The sequence below is a fragment of the Tetrao urogallus genome (assembly GCF_951394365.1).
Source record: "Tetrao urogallus genome assembly, chromosome: 3".
Classification (NCBI taxonomy): Eukaryota; Metazoa; Chordata; class Aves; order Galliformes; family Phasianidae; genus Tetrao; species Tetrao urogallus.
In genome coordinates, this window is record NC_136815.1 from 86,950,048 (window position 1) to 86,973,108 (window position 23,061).

The following is a 23,061-nucleotide window of genomic DNA, read 5'->3' on the forward strand; positions in this document are numbered from 1 at the left end:
TACTTTGTAGGCTTGGGGCGGTTATGCTGGTATAAATTTTGTCATTTTTTTAAAGGACTGCAAAATTAAGAGGCTCTTAAGACTAAAAGGACAAAGCTGATATGAAGTTTAAATATTTTTTTTTATCCAAGCCTTGCCTGCTTAGTGATTAAATACTCACCACCCAAAGCAGAAGACAGCAAAGTATATTCCAAAGAGGGTGGCAAATGCATGGCGAACAGCAGAGCTGGCATGGCTGGGACCCAAGTAAATACGAAACCAAAAGGCAGCCAAAAGGGCAAATAGTTGACAGGCTACAAAATTTATCTGTAAAAGACAAACAAAACAACAACAGAAAAACTTGTAATTCTTGGAGGTGAAGGAAGAGGTGCCTCTCCATTCTCAGAGAAACAAAGAACAGAGCTTGGGAAGGGGAAAAGGGAGAGAAACGAATCTTTTGTTTGTTTCTCCTAATTCTCATTTGTGAGTCCAAGTGGTAACCTTCCTTGGCCAACAAAAGAAGAGAATAAACAAAAGCAGAGCCATCTGAAAACTCAGAGAAAAGAAAGAGCAAGCTGCAGCTCGGTCACCAGCACAGTCCAGGTGCAGAGGACATCCACTCCTCTCTGTCTTCCTTGTGCAAGGCAGAGGCCAGAAAGCAGACCGGTGCTCTGAATTACTGCCTCTGTGCCTGACTTTCTCCACAAGCCCCAAAACAAGGCCGTATAACAGGTCTGATGTGAAACACTTCTGCAAGCAGTATCTGCTCAGCTTTGTTGGCTAGCTGAAAAACTCCACAGCACAGCATCCTCCAAGGAGGCTTTTCAATGTGCCATTTTTTTCCAAAGTTCAAGAATGCAAAAAAAACCAACCTTGCTCTACCACCACGCAGATAGCTAAAGTAAAATGCTTCTTAATTGTTCTGCTGCTGCTGCAAGTCTCTGATGTACCTAGGAAGCAGTTGTAAAGAGCTAATGATGGCAGCAGGAGCAACAGGACAGGGACACGTAGAGGACAAGCAGTTCCTGTCAGGCACAAGGACAAGCAAAAGCTGGAGTGTCCTCAGAGTAATGCTGACACCGAGCTGTTTTCTTCCAGTCACCTTCCCTCTGACTGCTTCAGCAAAAGTCACAAGAGACAAAGGAAGAATAGAGCTCAGGAGCAGCCTCTAAAAGAGCAGCAGAGGACTTGGATACCACATCCAAAACTCCACCCTGGACCCTAGACAGATGGAGTTAAATTCATTTATTCAGCTACAGTCCTTTTAATTTTAAATTAGTTCTGACCTCTCCATCAGCATGTCATCCTAGAATGAGCAAAACTAAATAAGCTGCAACATTTTAGCAATTGTTTGGATTAGATGATTACCCAAAGATTTCAGTCCAGGACAGGATGATATATCACAGTTGGAAATGCTCTGACATGCTGGCTGCCCAGAGCTTGTTGGATTCAACCAGACTTCTTGTCAAAAACATTTACAATGTGCTTAATAAGACACTACAGCCCTCAGATTGCTTTATTCTAGTAAACAACATCCAACATGGTGCTGTTAAATCAAACGCTTTCATTAAAAGGTTTGTTGGCTACATTACTGCCTGCATCATTGAAACAGAGGAAATGCAGCAATGCAATACAATAATGCAATTATTCAAATACTTGGATTCACTTAATTTTTTTACTTTGTAGCAGGAATAATACCTGTTTATTAATTGTTCTCGTAAATTACCAGCATCTACAAACAGAAGATATCACAGAACTGTAACTGAAGGAAGGAATTGGGAATGTCTTACCATGACAGTACTTTATGCTTTCCTTGAATGCTACAGTTCTTACTTTTTAAATCTTACACTGAAAACAAGAAAACAAAATGACACAAAACCAAAACGCTGTGGCACAAATTCCAAACTCTCATCTGATCTGTTGCAACACCGTGCATTCAAAACAGTAAATCTTCCCACTTCCCCTTCCACAGAAAAATGGCTGCAGCAAGAACATCCTCTACAGGGTTATTCTGACTGCATCCTTTCTATGTAAGTTTCCAAGACTGATGGATGCATCCAAATGAAAACTCAGTGAACCTTAAGTTTGCCTCAATCTGCTCCCACTTACAGTTATACTAGTACATCCAGGGAAGCTCAACTTCATGGCATGCAGAGCCCCTCTCATTCACTATAGAGAAGGAAAGAAAGAAAGACCAAACAGTTCCAGAAACATGATGTGGCCAATTGTTTAAAAGGCAATATTCCCTTCTGTGCAACATTGTTCATGTAAGCTTTACATCATGAAAAAAGCATCAAGATAAGCAATACTTTCTTTTTTTATTTTCATCTACTTGTTGCATGTTCAGTCTGAGATGTTAAAGATGCTGGGATTCAGAGGTTCATATATGCTGCTAAATTCAGTGTGAGATTCCATGGCAGACAGACTTGTGTCAGCATTTGTATAGTTTATATGACAGGTAACACAGCAGCAGCAGAAAGCAAGCAACAGCAATTTCATCACAAGCTAACATGAAGTGCTACAGCATGGCAGCCTTGTGTACAAACCCTGCTGCTACCCTGTACTGCTGCTTCCTCAGAGCATGCGCTACCTGGGCTACTTGGATTCCAGGGGATTCCAGGGGTACACCAACTATGTCACTGTATCTTCACTTTGGTGTGAAAATTCACCAAGAAAATTTCTTCCCTGCACTGCTTTAGCTGGAGTTGAATTAAATCCCTGTACCAGGATAAAAGGAAAAGTAAACCCTTGCCTTAAATTTCATTCTGCTTACAATGTTTTCTTTGCAGAGCAGCTGAACATCAATTGCCTAATATATTCAGCCAGTAACTATCTCAAAATACTGGTGCTCAGTTACATTTTTAAACTGAATTTAGCCAGGACGTAGCTTACAGAGGAATGATTACAACATACCATTAAAAGTTACAGATCCAATTTAAAAAGAAAAAAATAAAGATAAGCCTTTCTAGATCTGATTTAAAATAAAATAAAATAAAATAAAATAAAATAAAATAAAATAAAATAAAATAAAATAAAAAAGAAAGTTTAACATTTCAGGATTTGTAAGTGACTGTGATATTATCAGAGACATAAAAATGTACCATAATTCCTGAATGCCATTTGAATGTTACATGACATACCACAACAGCGTAAGGGAAGTGAGAAGGCTGCACCCAATGCATTGCTCAGGAGATCAAACTGAAGATACAAAAAAATAAAAAAGCAATATAAAACGCAGAAAGAAAAGACTTTCACTCATGGGCTTACAATATGCATGCTTTGCTTTTACCCTTCCTTCTGAGCTGCAGCAACCAAAGTGCTTCTGCAGTTTTCTTCCCTCCAGGTCCACATTTTTCTGGCAGGCAGCCATGCCCCAAAATACAACATGCTGCATTTGCTTGTCTTTGTCTACCATTAAAGCTTGCAGATTTTTATTTTTTTTTTTAATTATACTCTTCTGGATTATCTCCCACAAAATAACTATCATCTACACTTGGTTTGCAGCTCCATCTCCTTGTAAAGCATGTAATAGGATGCCTAACACAAATAGGCCAGCTCCAGATCTTCAAACACGATATAACAGAAACACAGAATCAAAGTGAACGTGTGCCAAGGGGTCATAACGCTTCTGGAGAAAGCAAGATGAAAGCTGAGCAAATATACCAACTACTGATAAAACTGCTATTTGATATCTGTTGGGGAAAATAAATTATAAATAAATGTGAGCATGGAGGAATAGTTTCTGTACATCTCTACCTGGACACTGCACTCGGAAAACAAAGGCACCATCATGACTTCTGATTTGCACCAGGTTCAGTCTGAAGATCAAATTTAGCAGCACAGAGCTCCCTGAAAGGTACAGCACTGCAAGACTGACTTTTAGTTAACTTCCTACTCTAAGTGCTGTGAATACTCAATCTGTCTGGAAGGCATAATTCCTCGTTTAAAACTGAGCACTGAACCTAGCTCTAGATCTGATCTATCATCCCACAGAACAACAGTGATAGCTTTTCATATGACTGCCATCTCTATTCAGCTATTTATACATGGCACTGTAACACTTGCACTCACATGCAGACATGAACACTGCTGGTTCACTTGACAGTGACTTTACCACACTCCATTCAAAATGCATCCTATTCTTCACTATACACATTTAAGGTGCTCAAGTGAATATATTCCTGAGAGTTTAAGAAAGCTTGCAATGGATCACAAACAAATTATGAGTCACACTTTCCTCCCTTTTCCAAATAGGAAAGATTTTATACTATTCACTATTGGTTACTTTCACTGTTGCTAAAAACAATTTGTAAACAGTAAATTGAGGACTTCTGAACTTTAATGAATGGCGTCCAAACAAAAATAATATAGAAACAGAAAATAAACCAGATGGGAATTAACACTTCTCACAACAACTCATCATGATAAATCACCTAGCCCATGTTTTATCTCATTACACATACTCAACACTGTCAAGAAAAAAATAAAACAACTTGCCACATCAACTTCTTTGCCTTTTACACAATTCTTTTTTTTCATTATCCAGTGAGTAAGATGCAATAAAATTGGAAATCAGAACACATGACATTGACAAAGTGGATAATATATTCATTTCCTGTAATAAAACTTTAGAGGACATAAAGCCTATCTCGTCACAGTATCCAGCACTAACATATGAAAGTCTTAAATCTCAGTCTAAGCTAGCTTAAGGCAGCCTTGAAATACAGAAGTAGGCATCTCCAGTTTTGGAGAGACAAAGTGTGGAACAGTTTCAGCTCAACTGGAGTGATGATAACTGTTGTTTGTTAAAAAAAATTCACAATAACACAGAACTTCTACAGGAGGAAAGAGACAAACAAGGACCATTTAGTTAAACTCATTCCTACAAGTGGGAAGACAAAATACTCAAAAACTGTCTAAGAGTGTTGCCCACACGTCTCCTGAACTGCAAAGGCTTGCTGCCACAACCACTGCCCTGAGGACCTTGTTTCAGTGCCTGACCACCCATTCAGTGAAGGACAAAACGGAGGCAGCTGCATCCATCGTGATGCCCAGAGGCCAGAGGGACAGCAATCGATGGGTGTAACCAAACCTGGCTGGCCGTGGGGGTTCTGTGCTGTGACAGATAACTTCACGTGAAAGACAAAAAGGCTTGAGGGGAACTAGAGGCCCCTTTGTAGAAAATGGCTTCCCTGTGCCACTTCACTATGCAGAGAGAAAGGTTGCCATTGGACACAGATACTGTCCCATGCCATCATCTACCCTCTGCTTGAAAACCATGCATGAGCCCCACATCATTCTCTGAATGGTGGCCATAACTGTGCTTCCTAATGCTGGGTGAACAACAGTGGCCATATCTGTGTCTTATGCCATTCCCTGAATGATGGCAGTGTCTGTACCTCTCAGCCTTCTCTGACTGGTTGGCATGCTTTGTCTCCAGGCTGTTCTGTGGGCATCCAGCATGCCTGGACGTCATAACACTTCGTGGAGGAACCACCTCCATGGGCTCCTCCTTGTTTTTTGCAAGACCATGGGCATTACGAGGCCTCTAGCCATAACCTTGTTCCCTGTCATTTTCTGAATGGTGAGTATGCCTGGTTGCCACACGATTCTCAAGACATTTGTCAAAGATCTTCAAACGGGCAGATTTCCTATTGAACTGGTGCTGGAGGATGGCAATGGATACTCTAGATATATTGCTTAAGGAAATATCACTAAAACCTAATTTAGCAGAAATTCACTGTCAGACTCTTTGTCCCATATAGCTGTATTTTTACAAAAAGACCCACAGCTCTTTACTCCTCTATGATATCAGATACTCCAGGAAACCACAAGTTTGTTAGCTGGTCAGCTGAATAACCCACCAAACTTTGGCTTATGGTCAAATGGTTGCTTTTGCTGTGAGAGTAAACTAGGCTCAGGGGGATGGGAAATAACAGCCTGCTATACCTCAATTCCTGAAGGAGACAGGTAGATGATGAACAGTTTGGCATGCTGGGAATTGATTGTGGAATTAAAAGAAAAGCAAAAAAAACCCAAAACAACAAAAAAAAACCAAAAACAAACAAACAAAAAAATCAACCTGAAATCTTACAAGAATAAAATAGCAAGTTCTTAGCTACAGATTCTTGGGTAATGAAACAGAAAATGTGGCAGAAGGCCAAATCTGGCTTTACACCCTTGTAGTAAATCATGACTAATATAGTCTGGGTTACTGCTAACCACAGTTTAGGGTAGTCACTCTCCTCAGGAAGTTTCATTGCACTCATCCCACAATCCCTGCATCTGCAAATCTCCCTCTTTAACAAAGTGGTAATAGATGTTTGAGGGTTACTAGATAACACTCTGGGAAGAAAAAATAAGTAAGCTTAAGCATGTAGCCCATTATTTCAGGGCTTTTAACATTTTCCTTATAGTTAAGTATCTGGAAGAAACATCCTCTATTCCGTTCTGGCCACCAAAATACTTTGCTTTTTCTTTGCTACTTTTTTCCTTCCTTATACTTACAGAAAATCTGATCTCACTTTCCAAAAATCCGGGAGAATGTAACAAACAGACCACATCATTCTCTCCCAATTCCAAATGGCAACTAAGTTCTTTATCCAAAATGGCCAGTCTTCTCTATGTGAAAATCTTACTGATGCTATTAATTTGAATTGCATCTCATTCACTGTGGAAATCTATTCAAAAAACAAAACACTACTAAACTGTCATTCATTTGACGACAAGGTGCTGATGCATCCCCTGCAACACACAGCCTTTGGGCATATGTAGGCATGTTGCACACTCATACATGTTCACAAACAGAGGTGCAAGGGAGTTATAACACAGCCAGGCTGCCAGAATATTCCCAGCTGGCATTCAGGTCCATGCCAGCTTCAACAGACAACAGAGAATGCAGATTGCCATCAGTGAAGACGTAACAGTGAAGACAGTGAAGAACATAACTCTTGTGTTAACTCTAGGCTTTGTGCTTACTAGCAATATTAGACAATGAGGCCTTAAACCTACAACTCATTTGCTACACAAAAAGTGTGCAAACTATAAAAAGGACATCACAGCCCACAGTCAAGATACTCAGGATTTGCTGCAGTCTACTAGCAAGCAATAGTTTAGGAGGCTGCTACAAGGTTTTTATCTTGTAAATTAGTATCTGCTCACTAACTTAGCACAGATCACCAACCAGCTGTTTGCAGTGCTCGGAAAGGCATAAGGAAGCATATTAATAGAAACTACTGACAGCAACAGCAACTCCCTCGCAAGTCAAACCATTGACTGTAAAGTCCAACAACGATGTTTTGAATAGGGTGTATCATAATAAAATATTCCTCTTCACTAGAGTTCCCACTATCAGTCCCATCTTCCAGGAAGGTATCTTGCTTGCAAAGAAAAAGCAAGCACTAGAGAAGTACAATAACTTCTTTTTCTCTGTTCAAAAGATTGTTTTGCACATATAATCAAAGGCACCTGGCAAACATGTTTAAGTTCGCTTTGTTGGAGACATTTCTACTTTGATGTTGAATAATAGACCTGCTGTTCTGATAGCATTTCATAACATCCAGATTGTGATATTTGAAATGGGTGTGTTAAGAATGAGAGATGGAATATCTTTTAATCAGATCATCTCAAAGATATCTGATACTTACTGAATTTTTTTCCAAAATATTTTGATCTTCGAGACTATTTTTATGAATCCTAAGGACAAATATTCTCTGCAGAGATCACTTAACTCTACGCAGGGAAGTGACAAATGCCCCCTGGAAGGAGTGCAGTATCACAGAAAACAAGTCAGGTTTCCCACTGCTACAATTCTGTCTCAGGCTTCATGAAGAAAAGGGATTCAATTAACATCTAGCTCCCCTGGATGGTCACAGTAACACTCCTCTGCCCAGAACTCAGGGCACCAAGAGTCAGCATAAACAGGAGCTCAGGAAGAAATCAGAATTGACTACCATGTACAAGATCTTATATTTTCTGTACTCATCCAGGCACTGTGAATTGCAAACAGCATGGAGACAAACTCATGTACACTGGAACAATATTGAAAAAGCTACTGAAATTCAAATCTCCATTATTACAGTGAAACAACTAATTTGTGCCACATGGGCCCTGTGGAAGGTTCTGAAGGGGCAGAAGCAAAGCAAACAGCACTCAGGAAAACAGCTCTCATGAGAGAGGAGAGAGTACTTGCATGATCAATTTCAGACTACTAGCCTCTTCAGCAGCAGCACTACATTCTTGTAGCCCTGGCTTTTTTGCTGATGTTGTATGCTGAAAATGGAGTTGGTAAAGTAGAATATGCCAAATGAACTGCATTTTGGACTGTCGTGCTGTTTTCGTGGGTAGATTCTGCTTTTTCCTACTGACAGGGTCAAATATCCTTCCATGATTTAGACTGTAAACTTGAAACAGATGTTCTTTCTGGATTACCTCTACAAAGCCACCAGCAGAATAATCACTTGTAGGATACATAAACAGAGCTTCAGAACAGATTAAGACCTGAGTCATCAGAAAGCTAAAAAGAAAAGCATCTGAGTAAAAAATCTAAATCATCATGCTAAGTTACACATTCACACACTTAGTTTCGATGGCTGATAAATTCAATTCTTGGACCTGACCCAAATTCAGCTTGAGCTTGCTGTCAACAACTCTTACACCGAACTATAACGACTCTGTATGTTGAACAGATGCTGACGTTGTGATCATTTATGTGCAATGATGTTCTGCTACTACCTGCAAGTCAGTAAGTACTGTTTTCTCAGTGAGAACTGCCAAAACAGTGCACTCTTTCACCAGAATGGGAACTGGCAAATTTAAAGCAGTTTGCCCCATTATGTTGTTGTAATGTTTATGCAATTCTATTTTCAGTTCCTTTTCTATAGAAAAATGCGCCTGTGGTCTTTAGAAGAACACACCAATAAACTGAGCAGTTGTGTTCACATTATTTTAATGGTATCTCAGTGAATACATGCAACAGAAAGAAACAAACATCTGTAAAAGGAAAAAAATGCCAATTTCATGAGACATTCTAAACAAAAAGAAAGCTGTTGTCCTGTCTTATTCCTCCACTCCCTACAGAAACTGTCAGCACTGTGTTAAATTTAAACTCATTGTCCTTGGAATAAAGTGGCTTGCTCAAAGACTAAGACTTCTAGACCTATCAATGGTATTACATAAGAATTTATTAGGCCCTTACACATCTAAAATCTGGAACACCATGCATTAAAATGATCTAAACCATGCCCTTAGTAACACAACATAAAAGCAATGTAAAACATAAGATATGATCTAAAACTGCATGAAAGGATTTTGCTCAAGGGAGGAGTAGAATTTATGTTTCCAAGCACTGATGTTGCTGTTGGAGTTGTCCCATCACAATTTCCTTCATTATTAGTGGGAAATAAAGGCAGTTCGAGGTTGCAACTCATCTAATCCTTAAATACAAGTCTGACACAGGTCCTTCTACTGCCCATAAAAATAATCTAGATGAATAAGCTTAGCCATAGAAATGCATAATGCAGATGTGGGAAGATGAAGCATACTCCATGAAACAGGACTTCCACTTTATCAGAAGAGGTGAGATTTTCAAAAATGACCCACAGTTTCTGTAGCTTCACTTTTTGTTTTACCATTTAAAGATGTCTTAAAATGGTCTAACATTTCAGAAGCAGGTCTTTCATAGACCCTTTTCAATTGCTTGAAAAAGAGTTGAAAAAGACTTGAGAAAACAATGCACCAGTATATCAACTACCAGTTATGTGTGGAAGAGTTCTAAGGGAGCAGGGCCCTTTTGTGACGGCTGTTATTGCGCACAGCCAGCTTCCTACTTCTGCAGGCAGGTGCTGCAAACCTCAACGCTTCCTGCTTTCCTCCCTAAGTCTTTTGCATCTTCAAAACACTCCTAACAGCACTTACAGAAGAAACGAAGCAAAATTCTGATGATGAGCACAGAAGAAAACTCTTGATGGAATGCATTGGGACCTAGACAGGCCTGAGCAGTGAGCCCAGGTGAACCTCATGAGGTCCAACAAAGCCAAGTGCAAAGTCTTGCAACTGCATTCAGGCAACCTTTATTATCCATACAAGCCAGGGGATCGAAGAACAGAGCACTGCTCTGCAGAAAGTACCTGTGGGTACTGGTGAATGGCAAGCAGGACATGAGCCAGCAATGTGCCCTAGCAGCCTAGAAAGTCAACCCAATACCATGGGCTGCATCAAAAGATGAGTGACCAGCTGGTCAAGGGAAGCAATCCTGCCCCTCTGCTGCACTGCTAAGTCCACATGTGGAGTCCTCAGTACCGGAGGGACACGGACCTGTTGGAGTGTGTCCAGAGAAGGGCCACAGAGGTGATCCACGGGATGGAACTTCTCTCCTACAAGGAGGACAGCTTGAGAGAGCTGGGGCTCTTCAGCCAGGAGAAGAGAAAGTTCTCAGGTGACCTGATAGTGGTCTTACAGTATCTAACCAGGAGCTCCAAGGAAGAAGGGGACAGACTCTCGAGCAGGGTCTGTGGTGACAGGACAAGAGGAAATGGTTTCAAACTTAAAGAAAAAAAAGTCTTTTATAATGAGGGTGGCAGGGCACTGGAACAGGTTGCTCAGAGATGTGTGATGCCCCATCCTGGAGACATTCAAGGCCAGGTTGGACCAAGCTCTGAGCCACCTGATCTAGCTGTGGATGTCCCGCTGCATTGCAGGGGAGTTGGAAGAGATGACCTTTAAGGGTCAATCTTGAAGGGTTTCAATTCTAAGGATTCTACATTTTAAGCTGAGCTCAAGAAAAAGTATCCCTTCAGCATACGGGCACTCACACACCAAGCTGAAGACCTTTGCTCATCTGCCTATGCTCCAGCCCTGCTACATGTGTACCTCAGTGTTCCACTGCACCCTTTCTGACCCTGCAGAACCACAACGCTTCCTGAAAGAGGTACTGCAGATATTCCCAGCTACCTTCCAGCATGTATCCCCTCAACAGCAAAAGTGGTTCCCCTAGGCTTTGGGGAAGCTATCAGTAAGAGCCAGCAAAATCTGCAGTGAATCTGCTCAGTTCTGGACTCCCAAGACAGAATGAGTTTTCCACCTCCCTCCAGTGCCACCATCTATGGACTCACCTGCTCCCTGGTTGCCCTGGGATGGGCAAGATGGAACGAAACCAACAGTAAACCACTTGTACAGAGTAAATTTTTAGTCTAGTCAATCTGTGCAACTGCAGAACTGGCAAGTTTCTGCACAAGAGAAGAAAAAGGAACCTGGCACAAGGGGAGGGAAAATACACAGAGCTACCTTTTTTATAATAATCTCTAGTTAAAACCATTTATTTGACTGGGAAATCACAATTTGTATTTGGATAATTATCTTTGCAAACATAACAGTTAGCAACTCTCCTTCATTCCATAAACAATGAAAACTGCAAGTTTTGCAGTTGCTTGTACAGTCTACCATTCCCACTCCATATGCTGATTCCCTGGCACCTAGATTTTTTTAGACAGATTTTTTGTTCATTTTTTAGTCTTTTTCCAAGAGGTTGTGTATGCTTCTTTTCATTATCATTATCATTCAAGAAGACAATCGTATTTGCCCTTTGCTATAATGGTGATTGGATAGAATTAGCAAACCTCAGTGATCTGCTATTATCAGATATTTGCTTTCACAGTCATGGGATTTCAGTCATAAAATACTGTTCTTCCCAATTATAATACAGTTTAAAGGAGAACTTATTGCTCTGTGGTGTTTAATATAAAATGTGTTTGTCTGGCCTTCATTGATGTGGGCTGCAGACTTACTTTTAATCACTTCAGAATTGTGGCAGGAAGAAAAGCCATCAGCAAAGCTTGCGCAGCTACAATATCCTGTCATGGCTGTTCTTCCCTTCCTTTTTTTCTGTTCACAATTTGCAATTTTGTACCATGCAAGACAAGAACAAAGCCAGCTGTTCAGTTATGTCCGTGATAAAGCACCTTACATCTGCAGCAAATCCCTCTGGAAGCTGGACTTCGGAATGTGTCTAATTTTAGGTGCTCAACTTTGAACACTATTGAAAACAAGCAACTGAAAAGTAATAAGCGTTCAGGACTTCCTGCAAGTCAAACATCTCAACTGTCACTAAACTAAACTGTCTGGAAATCATTAGTGCTTTGCTGAAACATTGTGCCCTGAATGAATTCCAGGGGCTCTCCTCCACACACACACACCAAAAAAAAGTTTCTAGTTTTCAAACTTAGCAACCAAAACACAACAAAAACTAACAGGAAAACACGCAGCATAAGCAACTGTCAATTGATGAGTAAGAAATGTAAACAATAAGAGAAACTTGGACTTTGCTACAAATTATATTTCATTGACTTCTTTTACACTATGCTACATTTAAGAAAAAAAAAAACAAATCCTTGTCTCACTAAAAACATGCTGTCCCTTTTACACATCCCCACCAGGGGCCCATACTTCTATATATATAATTTAGCAGAACTTTAGTTTCTAAGACTGAAATTTTCCAAAGATAGCTGTGATATCAGGAGGAAAAAAACAAACAAACAAAAAAAAAAACCCAACCACAGCCACATTTATATTACTTACCCACAGTATTATATTTTTGCTATGCTTATGAGTAAGCAATAGAAGAAATGTAACCTGATTTCCAATGCAAAGGAGAGCAATCATTAGGCAACAGGAGCCAGCCTCACCTTTTCCCCCTTAGGATTTTTTTGGGGAAAAATCTTAGAGTTATTCAAGTGATGCCCCTACATCTTAGAGTTATTCAAGTGATGCTCTCATTACGCAGTAACAAGCAACTTATCATCCACAAAAAAAGTACAGCAACTAGACTCCAGAATCTTGAAACCAGCTCTTCTCAAACAATGCTGTGAACTTGAACATAGCTGGGGGAAAGAAATTCAACAGACATGCAAATTACATAAATAACTCTAAGTTACCCTTCAAGTAAGCCCTTTACATGTAAAGCCTAAAAAAATGCTTTGACAGAACTAGTATAGTGCATGATATGCACAGCTAGCTTGCAAAACCTATTTCCATTTATCAAAAGGTTTTGTATTACTAATACCTGGTCATCTCAAAAGCACTCTAAAAAATATTTCAAGTTTGATTTTTTTTTTTAAGCAAACTTAAGCTCTCTTAAAATACAGATGGAATTTTTCCCATGATTAAGCAGTGGGTTGTTAGTGTTAGCACAGTACGGACTTGATCTTTAAGATCTTTTCCAACCTGAACAATTCTATGATTCTATGATTCTATCAGTTTCCCTGATGCTGGGAAGCACCAAAGCATATCCTTTATACTGGACAAGGGAAAGGAGCCTTGAAGGGGGGTGACAGGGACATCAGTCCCTACTGATGGCTTGAAGCCTCTCTAGGACACAGACAGCAAGTAAATGAGGTCTGTATGCAGAAGTAGTCAAAGTAATTGCAGAGAGCTCATTCTAGACATAGGAAACAGAGGCACACCTGCCATTTAGGGTCTCCTAAACCAGTCTGATATATTGCCCTTATAAGTAATCACACTAAAAAAAAATGAAGTGTTTGAGAAGAAGAAAGAAAAAAGAGGAGGGAGATATGGAACGAATTTTCTCTTCGTAATTATTTAAGCACTGAAGTCTAATTTAAAGCCTGGCTCACCCCCATCTAAGTCAGAAAAACAAGAAAACCAACTGAGCCAGTCGAGCAATGGAGGTAACGGCACATGACAAATTTATGATTGATAAGCAGTTAGATGACAGACTAATGATTGGCATGTCAGAGCCCCATCAAAAGACGAAGGAAGACTCCACCACAAACCTGCCTCACCACATCAGAGAGAACAGACAGACCATTAAACACAAATACAGTGTAAAAGACGCGCAGCGTGACCTAAGCTGAGAGGAAATGCTCAGCACAGAATCACAGGTTGACCAAAGTTGGAAAAGACCCCCAAGATCATCTGCTCCCATCACCCACCTACCACCAATACTTCCCAACCCAGTTGGCAGCCACCTGCCCCTAATGGCAGCAGCCACGCTCTGGGCTGACAGCTGCAGCTCAGTATCCAGAGGCGTCAGCCAGAAGGCAGTCACCACACAGGGGACAAACCCTAAAAGCAGCCTGCAAAATAAAAGATTTCCCTCTTAAGCTATTAAGTATTTCACTCTGGATACTCGTGTTTTTTTGTGTAAACATCCAAGTCCTCACTGGCTCTGGGCAAGTTCTTGGCCTCAGCAGCATCCTGTTGAAATTAGTTTCAATGACCAATTTTGGACTGCATGAAAAATCATTTTAATCCCTGTTGAATCTGCAGCCTTCAGCATTATCACGACTTTCTCCTCATGCATAGAAATAATGGGGGATGGAAGGAAAGAAGCCCTAGATCTATTTCCCTTATACTGCACACATATACTTTCAGTATGATCCTTTTTAACAGTCACATTTCTAACGCAGACAGTCCAGATCCTTCGCTTTGCTTTTGCATGTTAAAGAAAAGAAATGTACCTTGTATTTTTTTTCCCTTTTTACTATGTTCACATTTTTATTTTTGTTTCATGGCAAAGAATACCTACAATCATCCTTCAACTGACTTGTACAGCTATAAGACAGAAACATACTTGCATTACGATTTCCCTTCGACCCTGAACAAATTTCTCGTTCTAAAACTGATTTTATTTGCTGTTTAGCACCAGCAGAATCTTTCTATCACTTTCTTTTCCCAAACTGCTGAGCCCAATTTCTTCTCTGCAACTGCAGGGTTGCAGTCAGGAATGAGTATCCTAGTGGAGAAGCAGCAAGAAAGGTAATGCTACATCAAAGTTACAGACTCCAAATAAAAAGATAAGCAAACGTTTCCTCTTAGAAGTCCACTATATTTCACAACATACCACAGCAATATGCCTACACTTTTAGCATAGTGGTACAAAACAGGCAAAAAAAAAAAAAAAGAAAGAAAACACAGTGTAGTGTTATTGTTGCTGTGGCAACTACAGACCACAAATTTTTGCCTCAAGGGAATTAGCATGAACACAAACATAGACACAAAGGCATAAACAGCTGTGGGCGCTAACAGTGCCTACAACTCACTGTGGATGTAAAAACATCGTGCCATCAGAAACTGGATGTAAATCAAAGAGTAAGTCCTTTAGGTTCCCAGTTGCTGTCTCCAAATCATTTGTCTACACTTGTTTTTCCTCATCTTCGTTACAGCACACACTGTAAAACATTTCCAGAAACCCTGTAGTGCAAGAGATATAAATGTAAGATAAATTAAACTAAGAAACAGCAGTATTTTTGAGTGAACAAAGTAATTCTAAAAACATCTCTCCTGCAAACAAATAAATCATTGGTCTACCAGCTGGAAACCTGATGGTGCAGATACTTCCTGCAAACCTTCAGTGGTCTGAAGCTGCTCTCCCTGCGCACACATGAGATACACAAAGTCAACATTATACTATTCTTTAACACTCCCTTGCACTGATAACAGGAAAAATCTACTTTCAGTAGTTTATAATGCCATTTAAGCTAGGCACAAGAGTTAATAATTAAATCTTTTCTGCTCAACCGTACTTGGGGAAAAAAAACAAACAAACAAGAAAAAAAACACAGCAGTATGTGTGCACATGAAAACGAGAATGGAAATTATCTGAGAAATGTTGGAAGCAGGGGGTCCTCAAATGTCCTGGTTTCTTTCCCCTGCCTCCTTGCTTTCCCCATTCCTGCCCTATCTGCATACCAGTGTCAAACGACACTTGAACAAGAAACCACAAATGAAGAAATTGCTCAAGCTGACCTAGAGCTTTTGTCAGAAGCCCTGGGCCTGTCGAAGGAGCAAATGTGCATGAAAGCCAGCAGCTGAATTGTTCTCTTGGCCTGAGATAGCTATTGATTTATTATTGCACATGTAATCCAAAAAAACTGATCTAAAGGAATATTTTCCTTTCCCCTTTTTCCCTCCCAGTTGTCCAGCCTGACTTGCTCACTGAACTGGAAGGCTGCAGAATATAATCTGATAATGAATTTTAAAGTTAGAAATCTTTGAGACTGTCACATTTTGGTCTAGGATCTACCAGGCAGATGCACGCACCCAGGCATATCTGCCCTTCAAATAAGTCATCTAGACAGACAGCCTAAATGCTTCCAGGAAGCATCCCACTCACTATGGTGCAGAGTTCATTCACAAGAGGACACACCCAGCAGACGTTGGCAAAATCCCTATTATCCAACAAGCCCTCCACCCAGAAACACCAGGCAAGTGTTTAGAGTCCTTAAACAGCACCTGCAAAAAACATCCAGAAGCAGACAGATGATGTTCTGGAAACCAAGAACGAAGATTTGTTCTAATATTTTGTACTTGTTTTGTCTAGGAGCAGACAGCACTGGGGAAGTCATGCTATAAACAGATCAATTAACCCTTTCTAGTCATTGCAGTACCATTTCTGCTGTTTAAAAAGAAAAAAAAAAAAGAAGAAAAAAAATAGCAGAAACTTCCCAAGCTGGTAAATCTGTCTAGTTAATAGTTATTGTTTTGAGGTTTGGTTTAAAAATTATTTTCCATTTGCATGTTTTAGTATGATTTATACAGGAATGTTGGAGTGCTACTACTGAGGAATTATTAATGTTTCAAGTTTTGAAACAATTCTGTTTCTGTAATACACTTGCAAGTTTTTGTTTACTCACATCATTAAGATTAATGTTTTCTTACCTGAAAATTTCTTATGATGAGGCAAGTTTGAAACAGTGAAGATTATTTCGCATCCAACATAATGTATGCAGCCAAAAGAAGTTTAAAAAAAAAACACTTTGCTTGTTGCTTGTATTTTTCTTTTTGCAGCTCTGCAAAGCTGTGTCAAACGCCTTAAGCCAGGAAATAAAAGACCAGTGAAAATCAACTTTCCAAATTAAGCTCGTAAAAAGGGATAATGATCACATCCAACCTTTCCCTGGGGAGGGATCAGCCGAAGGGTTTTCCTTTACTCATTTTTCTCCAAGTGCAATACTGCCTGTTTGCAGAGCCACAGCAGACTGACCTGATATGGAGCAGGCTGGATTCCACCCAAAAGTAACCAAACAAGCCTGACCAGTGCAGTACCCAGAAGAAAGCATCAAATTCATGTCAGATATTTTGGCCATGCTGATATTAGCAAGTAACAAGGTCCAGAGAAGTAGATCTGAAGAGCAACACAGCTAATGCCAAGGATCTCACACTCACATTACTCAGGATCTGGAGAGCCCGGCTTTGGATAACCATAATGTGCCCTTTAGCAGCTGAAGCACTGCAGGGTCCTGGAGCCTGTCCTGGCGCTTCATCTGTTCTAAAAGCAACCCAGTTCTCTGGATGCTCAGCATACATTTCATGTACAAAGCAGTCAAGTGAGGACAGCAGGGGGATTCATTCCCAATTTGTTAATTGCACATTAACATAAACACTCTTGTTAACAGAGGACAGTAAAAATCTATGCATCAGACTGTAATTCTAAGAGCAAGCCTGACTGCCTGGAAACCTTCTGAATACTTTCACTTGACTGCCTGAGCACCCAGGAGACACGAGCTTCTGTACCCTGAAGGCCACCTGTTGCTGCCAGCTCACATACAGGATTGTTTCACACCAAGAGAAACTCAGCTTGCTGACATCAAACCCTCCACTTGGTTTTGGATAAGTACGAAAGTTCAGATTCACCTCTGCACTGATGCTAAGTCCAGTGCCCAGGGAACTCCAGCAACATCTGCAGTTTGGCAAGCCTTCATCCAAAGCTGCCCATCCTCACTAACTGCACTCACTAACTTTGCAACAGCAGCCAAGGAGCAGCCAGGACACTCAACACCATGCCAGACCAGCCAACACACAGCAAATCCCAAGCACCGGGGTCTCCCCTGCAGAACAGAGCCAGCTCTGTGCTCACTGCCCAGACCCCTACGCCGATGCCTAGGATGCTCCATCACTACTTCACGCTGTCTCAAAATAGCTGTGGGGCACTGCTAAATCATTCCAAGCATGATTAATGCACAGGGAAGGCTTCAGGAAACTTTATACAGCGCTCTTAATGTTTATTTTTCCAGATATCATTTGACACAAATGAGAAGGAAAGTGCTTAAAAAGGGGAAAATTGCAGGCAGCTGATTCCAGTTGCACTTTTGCCTCTTGCCAAATGAAAAACTTAATAGGACAGACTTTGTTTCAAGGAATGAAGGGATGTGGAAATATTTACACACACAGTATCAAGAGATCGGCCATGCGGTCCAAGACCGTGATGCCAAACCAAGTGAGAACACAATGAAAATGGCAGCGCATGTTTCTAAGGCAGAGGAAAATATGTATTGTTGCAATACATTGTTGGGCCCCTCACTGCAAGAAAGATATTGAGGCCCTGGAGCGTGTTCAAAGAAGGGCAACGAAGCTGGTGAGGGGTCTGGAACACAGGCCATATGAGGAGAGGCTGAAGGAGCTGGGAATGTTCAGCCTGGAGAAGAGGAGGCTCAGGGGAGACCTTATTGCTCTCTATAACTTCCTGAAGGGAGGTTGTAGTGAGCTGGGGGTCGGCCTCTTCTCTCGTGTCATTAGTGATAGGACCAGGGGGAATGGTTTCAAGCTACGCCAGGGGAAATTCAGGCTGGACATGAGGAAGTATTACTTTTCAGAAAGGGTGGTCAGGCACTGGAATGGACTGCCCAGGGAGGTGGTGGAATCACCGACCCTGGGGGTGTTCAAGGAAAGACTGGATGTTGCGTTGAGGGACATGGTTTAGTAGGAGCTATTGGGAATAGGTGAACGGTTGGACTGGGTGATCTTCTAGGTCTTTTCCAACCTTAGTGATTCTATGATTCTATGATTCTATGAATTGTTAATAATAACTGACCTGAACAGAAAGCAGTGCTCTGGAGGTAGCCTTGCCCTTTGGAAAGCGTGATGCCTCCACCCTGGGGCTGACTCAGTGATATCAAGCATCCCAGAGCCAGAAGAAGCAGGGACAAGCAGAAGGGCAGATTTGCTCCTGAAGCACAAAAAGGCTGGGCAGCCCGTAGGCACTACAAACCCCCAGAGGGATCCAAAACGGTGTCAACAAGACTGCGTTTCTCTTCCTCGGTGGAGTGGTGCATCCTTCATTTCTCTTACGAGCTGTAGTTTACGGTGTTTCTCTTACGGCGCTGAAAAGTCAGAACTACATCGACATCAAAGCTGGTTTTGGCAACCTATGGACTGCCTCTTTGTAAAGGTGTGATATCTCAGTGATTTCAAATATCATTTTTCTCAAAGAACTAGGATTTATACAGCTTTATTTTTTCCAGTTGAGGGTGTGTCATGCAAGGAGGCAGTGAATCTGACAGTACACGGCAATTCAAATTTAAAACAATGAATTTTCAAATGCAGAATGGAATTAAAATGCAGTAAGGAATTAAAATACAGCAGAGTTCATACCAAACATGAATAGTTGCTGCTGTTACCCTCAATTCCCATTTTTCAAGTAAAAATCAGACATTAAACCCACTTATGTTTTCAATGAACTTCCATCTTCAGATCTTGCCTCAATCTGTAACAAATTAGTTTTTTCTTCTGCACTGCATCTTCTAATATTTCCATGAAGACCATTAAAGAAACCCCAAAGTTCCTTGCCTAAGTCTGCAGAGTTCCTAGAAAGCTAAATTTGTCTTTTTAGGCTCCAAAAGCTGAATTAGAAAAGCCATGCAAAGAGGCTCAGGACTAATAAACCTTCTGACTAACTAAAAAAACAAGAAGTGGAGAAGCAACGTTGAAGTTGAAAAAAATGCTAGATTTAGCAACCCCGCAATTTTGAGATCAGAATTTCTGTTGATGTTTGTTAAAGGAAATGTACATATATACACACACGTGCAAAAATAATAATAAAAACCACCACACAATTCATGAGCATGCTTTGAGTTATTCCAACCCAAGGAATGGGCAGAAAGACTTCTCTAATACTTCAGCTATTTCAAGTCTCAGATATGCACCCTTCAGCCCCTCAAAGAGTTAGTGTTTGATTTAAGCTGCTGCCAAAAAATAAATATGCAGCAGTGAAAGGACAAAAACTAGCAGCCAAAGCATCCAGTGCTGCGTCTGAATGCACATTTTTCACCTGTAGGGCAATGCGGCAGGCCCCATCAATGAGGACCCTCTGACATAAAAATGAGACATGAGAAAAATGACATAAACATTCATATGCTGTTTTTTTTGAGGGATGCTCCTTGAACACCTAACGTATCTCCTTGAAAATCAATAGCCTTCACACTGTCCAAGGCAGGTGAGGGCCAGGCCAGCTAGCAGCTCTGGTTTGCTGTATTGCAGCTGATACAAAGCACACAAACAGTTACTGCCAAGGCAACAGGTAACCCAGGATATCAAGGGGCTGCACTGCAAAACAACCCTGAGATCCGAAACTCTGAGATCAAATGTCTTCACCCTTTGAACCCCAATTACATCTAGAGATGTCTAGAGCTGAGGAAGGCATGGTAAAAACGTGGATGAATGGTGCCGCTAAACAGACTTCTAATATAACTTGCAATAGAGTATTTATTTCTTCATTGTATTCATTCAAAATGCACTTTGTTTAGAGGCATTACACTGCTAGAAGTTTGATCTCTAATTACTGTATTTCACAGTGATTTAGGGTACGTGTGACAAAAAAGAAAAAAGTACTGTATAAACATGCTGGAGGGATGGTGCTCCACAATTAGTGATTTGTGGCTTATGTGACAAGCAAAACAACCATACGCCTCACAGCACTTCTCCTCCCCATCCCACCCCACTACCCCACTTTTCCTAAATGTTGATGAAGGTGTGCCATTGACATAGCCAGATATTTTTAGCATACAAGTCAGCTAAACTTCAAAGTCTGCTTTCCTGGGAGATGAGGATGAATTGAACACAGAGTCTTTTCATCCTCTTTCAAGCTCATTAATCTTGTTACTGAATATAGCTCGCCTTAAAAATAATACTTCAATGCTAAATTCAAAGATAAATCATCCATTAAAGACACAAGCAAACGCACTCTGAGACTTCAGGATGCTCTTAGCATCTCAAGCAGCAAACATTGCTATGTTCTCATGCAATATGCTGCCTAGTAAATAAAACGTGCACAGCCTGCCTGGTAGACCACGTGGCTATGAATTACACCCTCTGGAATTCAGCATGGTTTTTAAACCTACATCACCATTTGTAAAATGAAGGATACAACCCATGTGGAAAATGACATTTTTCAGATTCACCTCCATTTTCTCTGATCAGTGTGACACAAGAGCTGCTTAACAGATGACAAAACATTTTCCATCTACCACGGCTTCAGCTTTCATAACCTTGCTTTGAAAGGGTAAAGCTCACTACTTTTGTTTTTCCTACCTTCAGCTCAATGCTTTTTCTGATCTTTCTCATAGATTAGAACCTCTCTCAGAGCACAGAGAAACCCAAAGACAGAACTCCGGAAGCCCTGGCACTCAGTACGGCCCCATACGCTTTAGTGGCAGGGAGTCCCTCTGCTCACTGTGTGTGCTCAAGGAAAACAAGCACCAGTGCCCACTGTCTGCAACAGGGACAAGCTGTCCCCGGGACAAACACAGCGCACAACCAGACGTGGAGGATTTTCCCCACAAACAGCATCACCTTTGTGCCACTTGGCTGGCAAGACGCCAGGGTGCTGAGAGCTCGAAGGAAAACCTGCAGTCGTCCCGGTGTCATTACAACATCATAGAATCCTGAGTGTTGGAAGGGACCTTTAGAAGTCAGCCAGTCCTTATTATCTGGTGAGTCAGCCAGCCTAACCTAACCCTGCACAGCCATGGGGCTTTGGATATGCCAGAGGGACAGATGTGTGCCATTCACAGCTCCTGTTTGCTGATCACAGCACAGAACTCTTCGAAGTGATTCCCTCTCACGGTGATGCAGAACTCACTGACAGGCATAAGCTTTTATCATTTGGCGGCTTTAGTGCTGTCTGTTGAAAAAAGGAAAATCAGAACGTTTGGGGTTTTAACCTCTGAAATGCTGCGTTTCTCGCATAACTTTGCAAACAAACAACAGTAAGAAACGGCTCTCAGTACCTCTGCTCACAGGGGACGGCAGGTGAGCTCCCATCTCTGCCTGCTGTTCCCAGCCGGCCAGAGCCGAGACTGGGCAGCTCCAGCTCGGCCAAGCCCCGTCCAACTCCCAGCCTCAACTTCCTCGTCCCTGAAAGCACACGGGAACGGCGCAGGTGCGCGTGGACACGGACGGCGCAAGGTGTGGAGGTCAGCACAGCCTACAAGCAACCAGGAGCCACGAAGGGTTTGGTCCAAACCTACCGCACCACCGAGCTGCTGCGTTTCACCTACCTCCGGACAGAGGCTCTGCGTTTCATCACGCACTCGCACGCCGCCAGCAAAGACCGCTGTACAGCGGCGACCCCAAACACAGTTCCGAGCTGGCCGGCCCCTGGCAGGAACGCATTGGGAAGCACCTGAGCCTCTCGCTCCGCGTTACAAACTTCCTGGCAGCGGCTCAGCTCGCGCCGCGCGCCGCAGCATCCCCAGCAGCAGCCAGCAGCCTGCCGGGGCACCGCCACAAAAACACCACCGCAAAGACACCGCCGCAAAAATACCGCCGCAAAAACAGAGGAAGCTCGCTGCCGCCCGGCCGCTCCGGGACCAAGAACGCCGAACCCCTCCCTAAGCTCCGCGCCGCTCACCTGATCCAACGGGATGCCGAGCAGCGCGCTCAGCGGGTGTAACAATGTGGAGCCGGTGGTGCGATGCGGGGCTGCGGGCGTCTCGGCCATGCCGCATCCCCAGCAGCGGTGACAAGCAGCCCGGAGGCACCGCGCCGTCCGCCCGCCGACACCGCCCCGCGCCGCGCCGCACGCCGGGCCGCAGGGGGGCGCTCGGCAGGGCGGGGCCGTCCGAACGGCCGCCCTAACGGCCCGACCGCCGGGGGAGGCCGCGCGGCGGCGCCGGCGGCAAACGGCCGTTCCCGCCCCGAGTTCGCGCCGCTCACCTGCCGCCTCGGTGGGCCCCGCCCGAGCTGGGCGCGGTCCTCAGTGCCACATCTGCCCTGTTCCTGGGTTCCTCCAGGGATGGTGACTCCGCACCTCTCCAGGCAGCCTGTGCCAGTGCCTCACTGCTGTTAGAA

General features: G+C 42.3%; 1 protein-coding gene across 1 annotated transcript in view; it reads right to left on the minus strand.

Moving 5' to 3' along the window:
• MBOAT1 (membrane bound glycerophospholipid O-acyltransferase 1) overlaps nt 1–22,711 on the minus strand; it is a gene marked incomplete at both ends in the record, with an annotated part of 57,041 nt that extends 34,330 nt beyond the window's left edge. Inside the window, 2 exons of the mRNA XM_079533742.1 lie at nt 161–306; nt 22,622–22,711. Coding sequence (XP_079389868.1) covers nt 161–306; nt 22,622–22,711 — 236 coding nt within the window. The remainder of the gene's footprint in view (nt 1–160; nt 307–22,621) is intronic.
• Between the last annotated feature and the right edge of the window lie 350 nt (nt 22,712–23,061).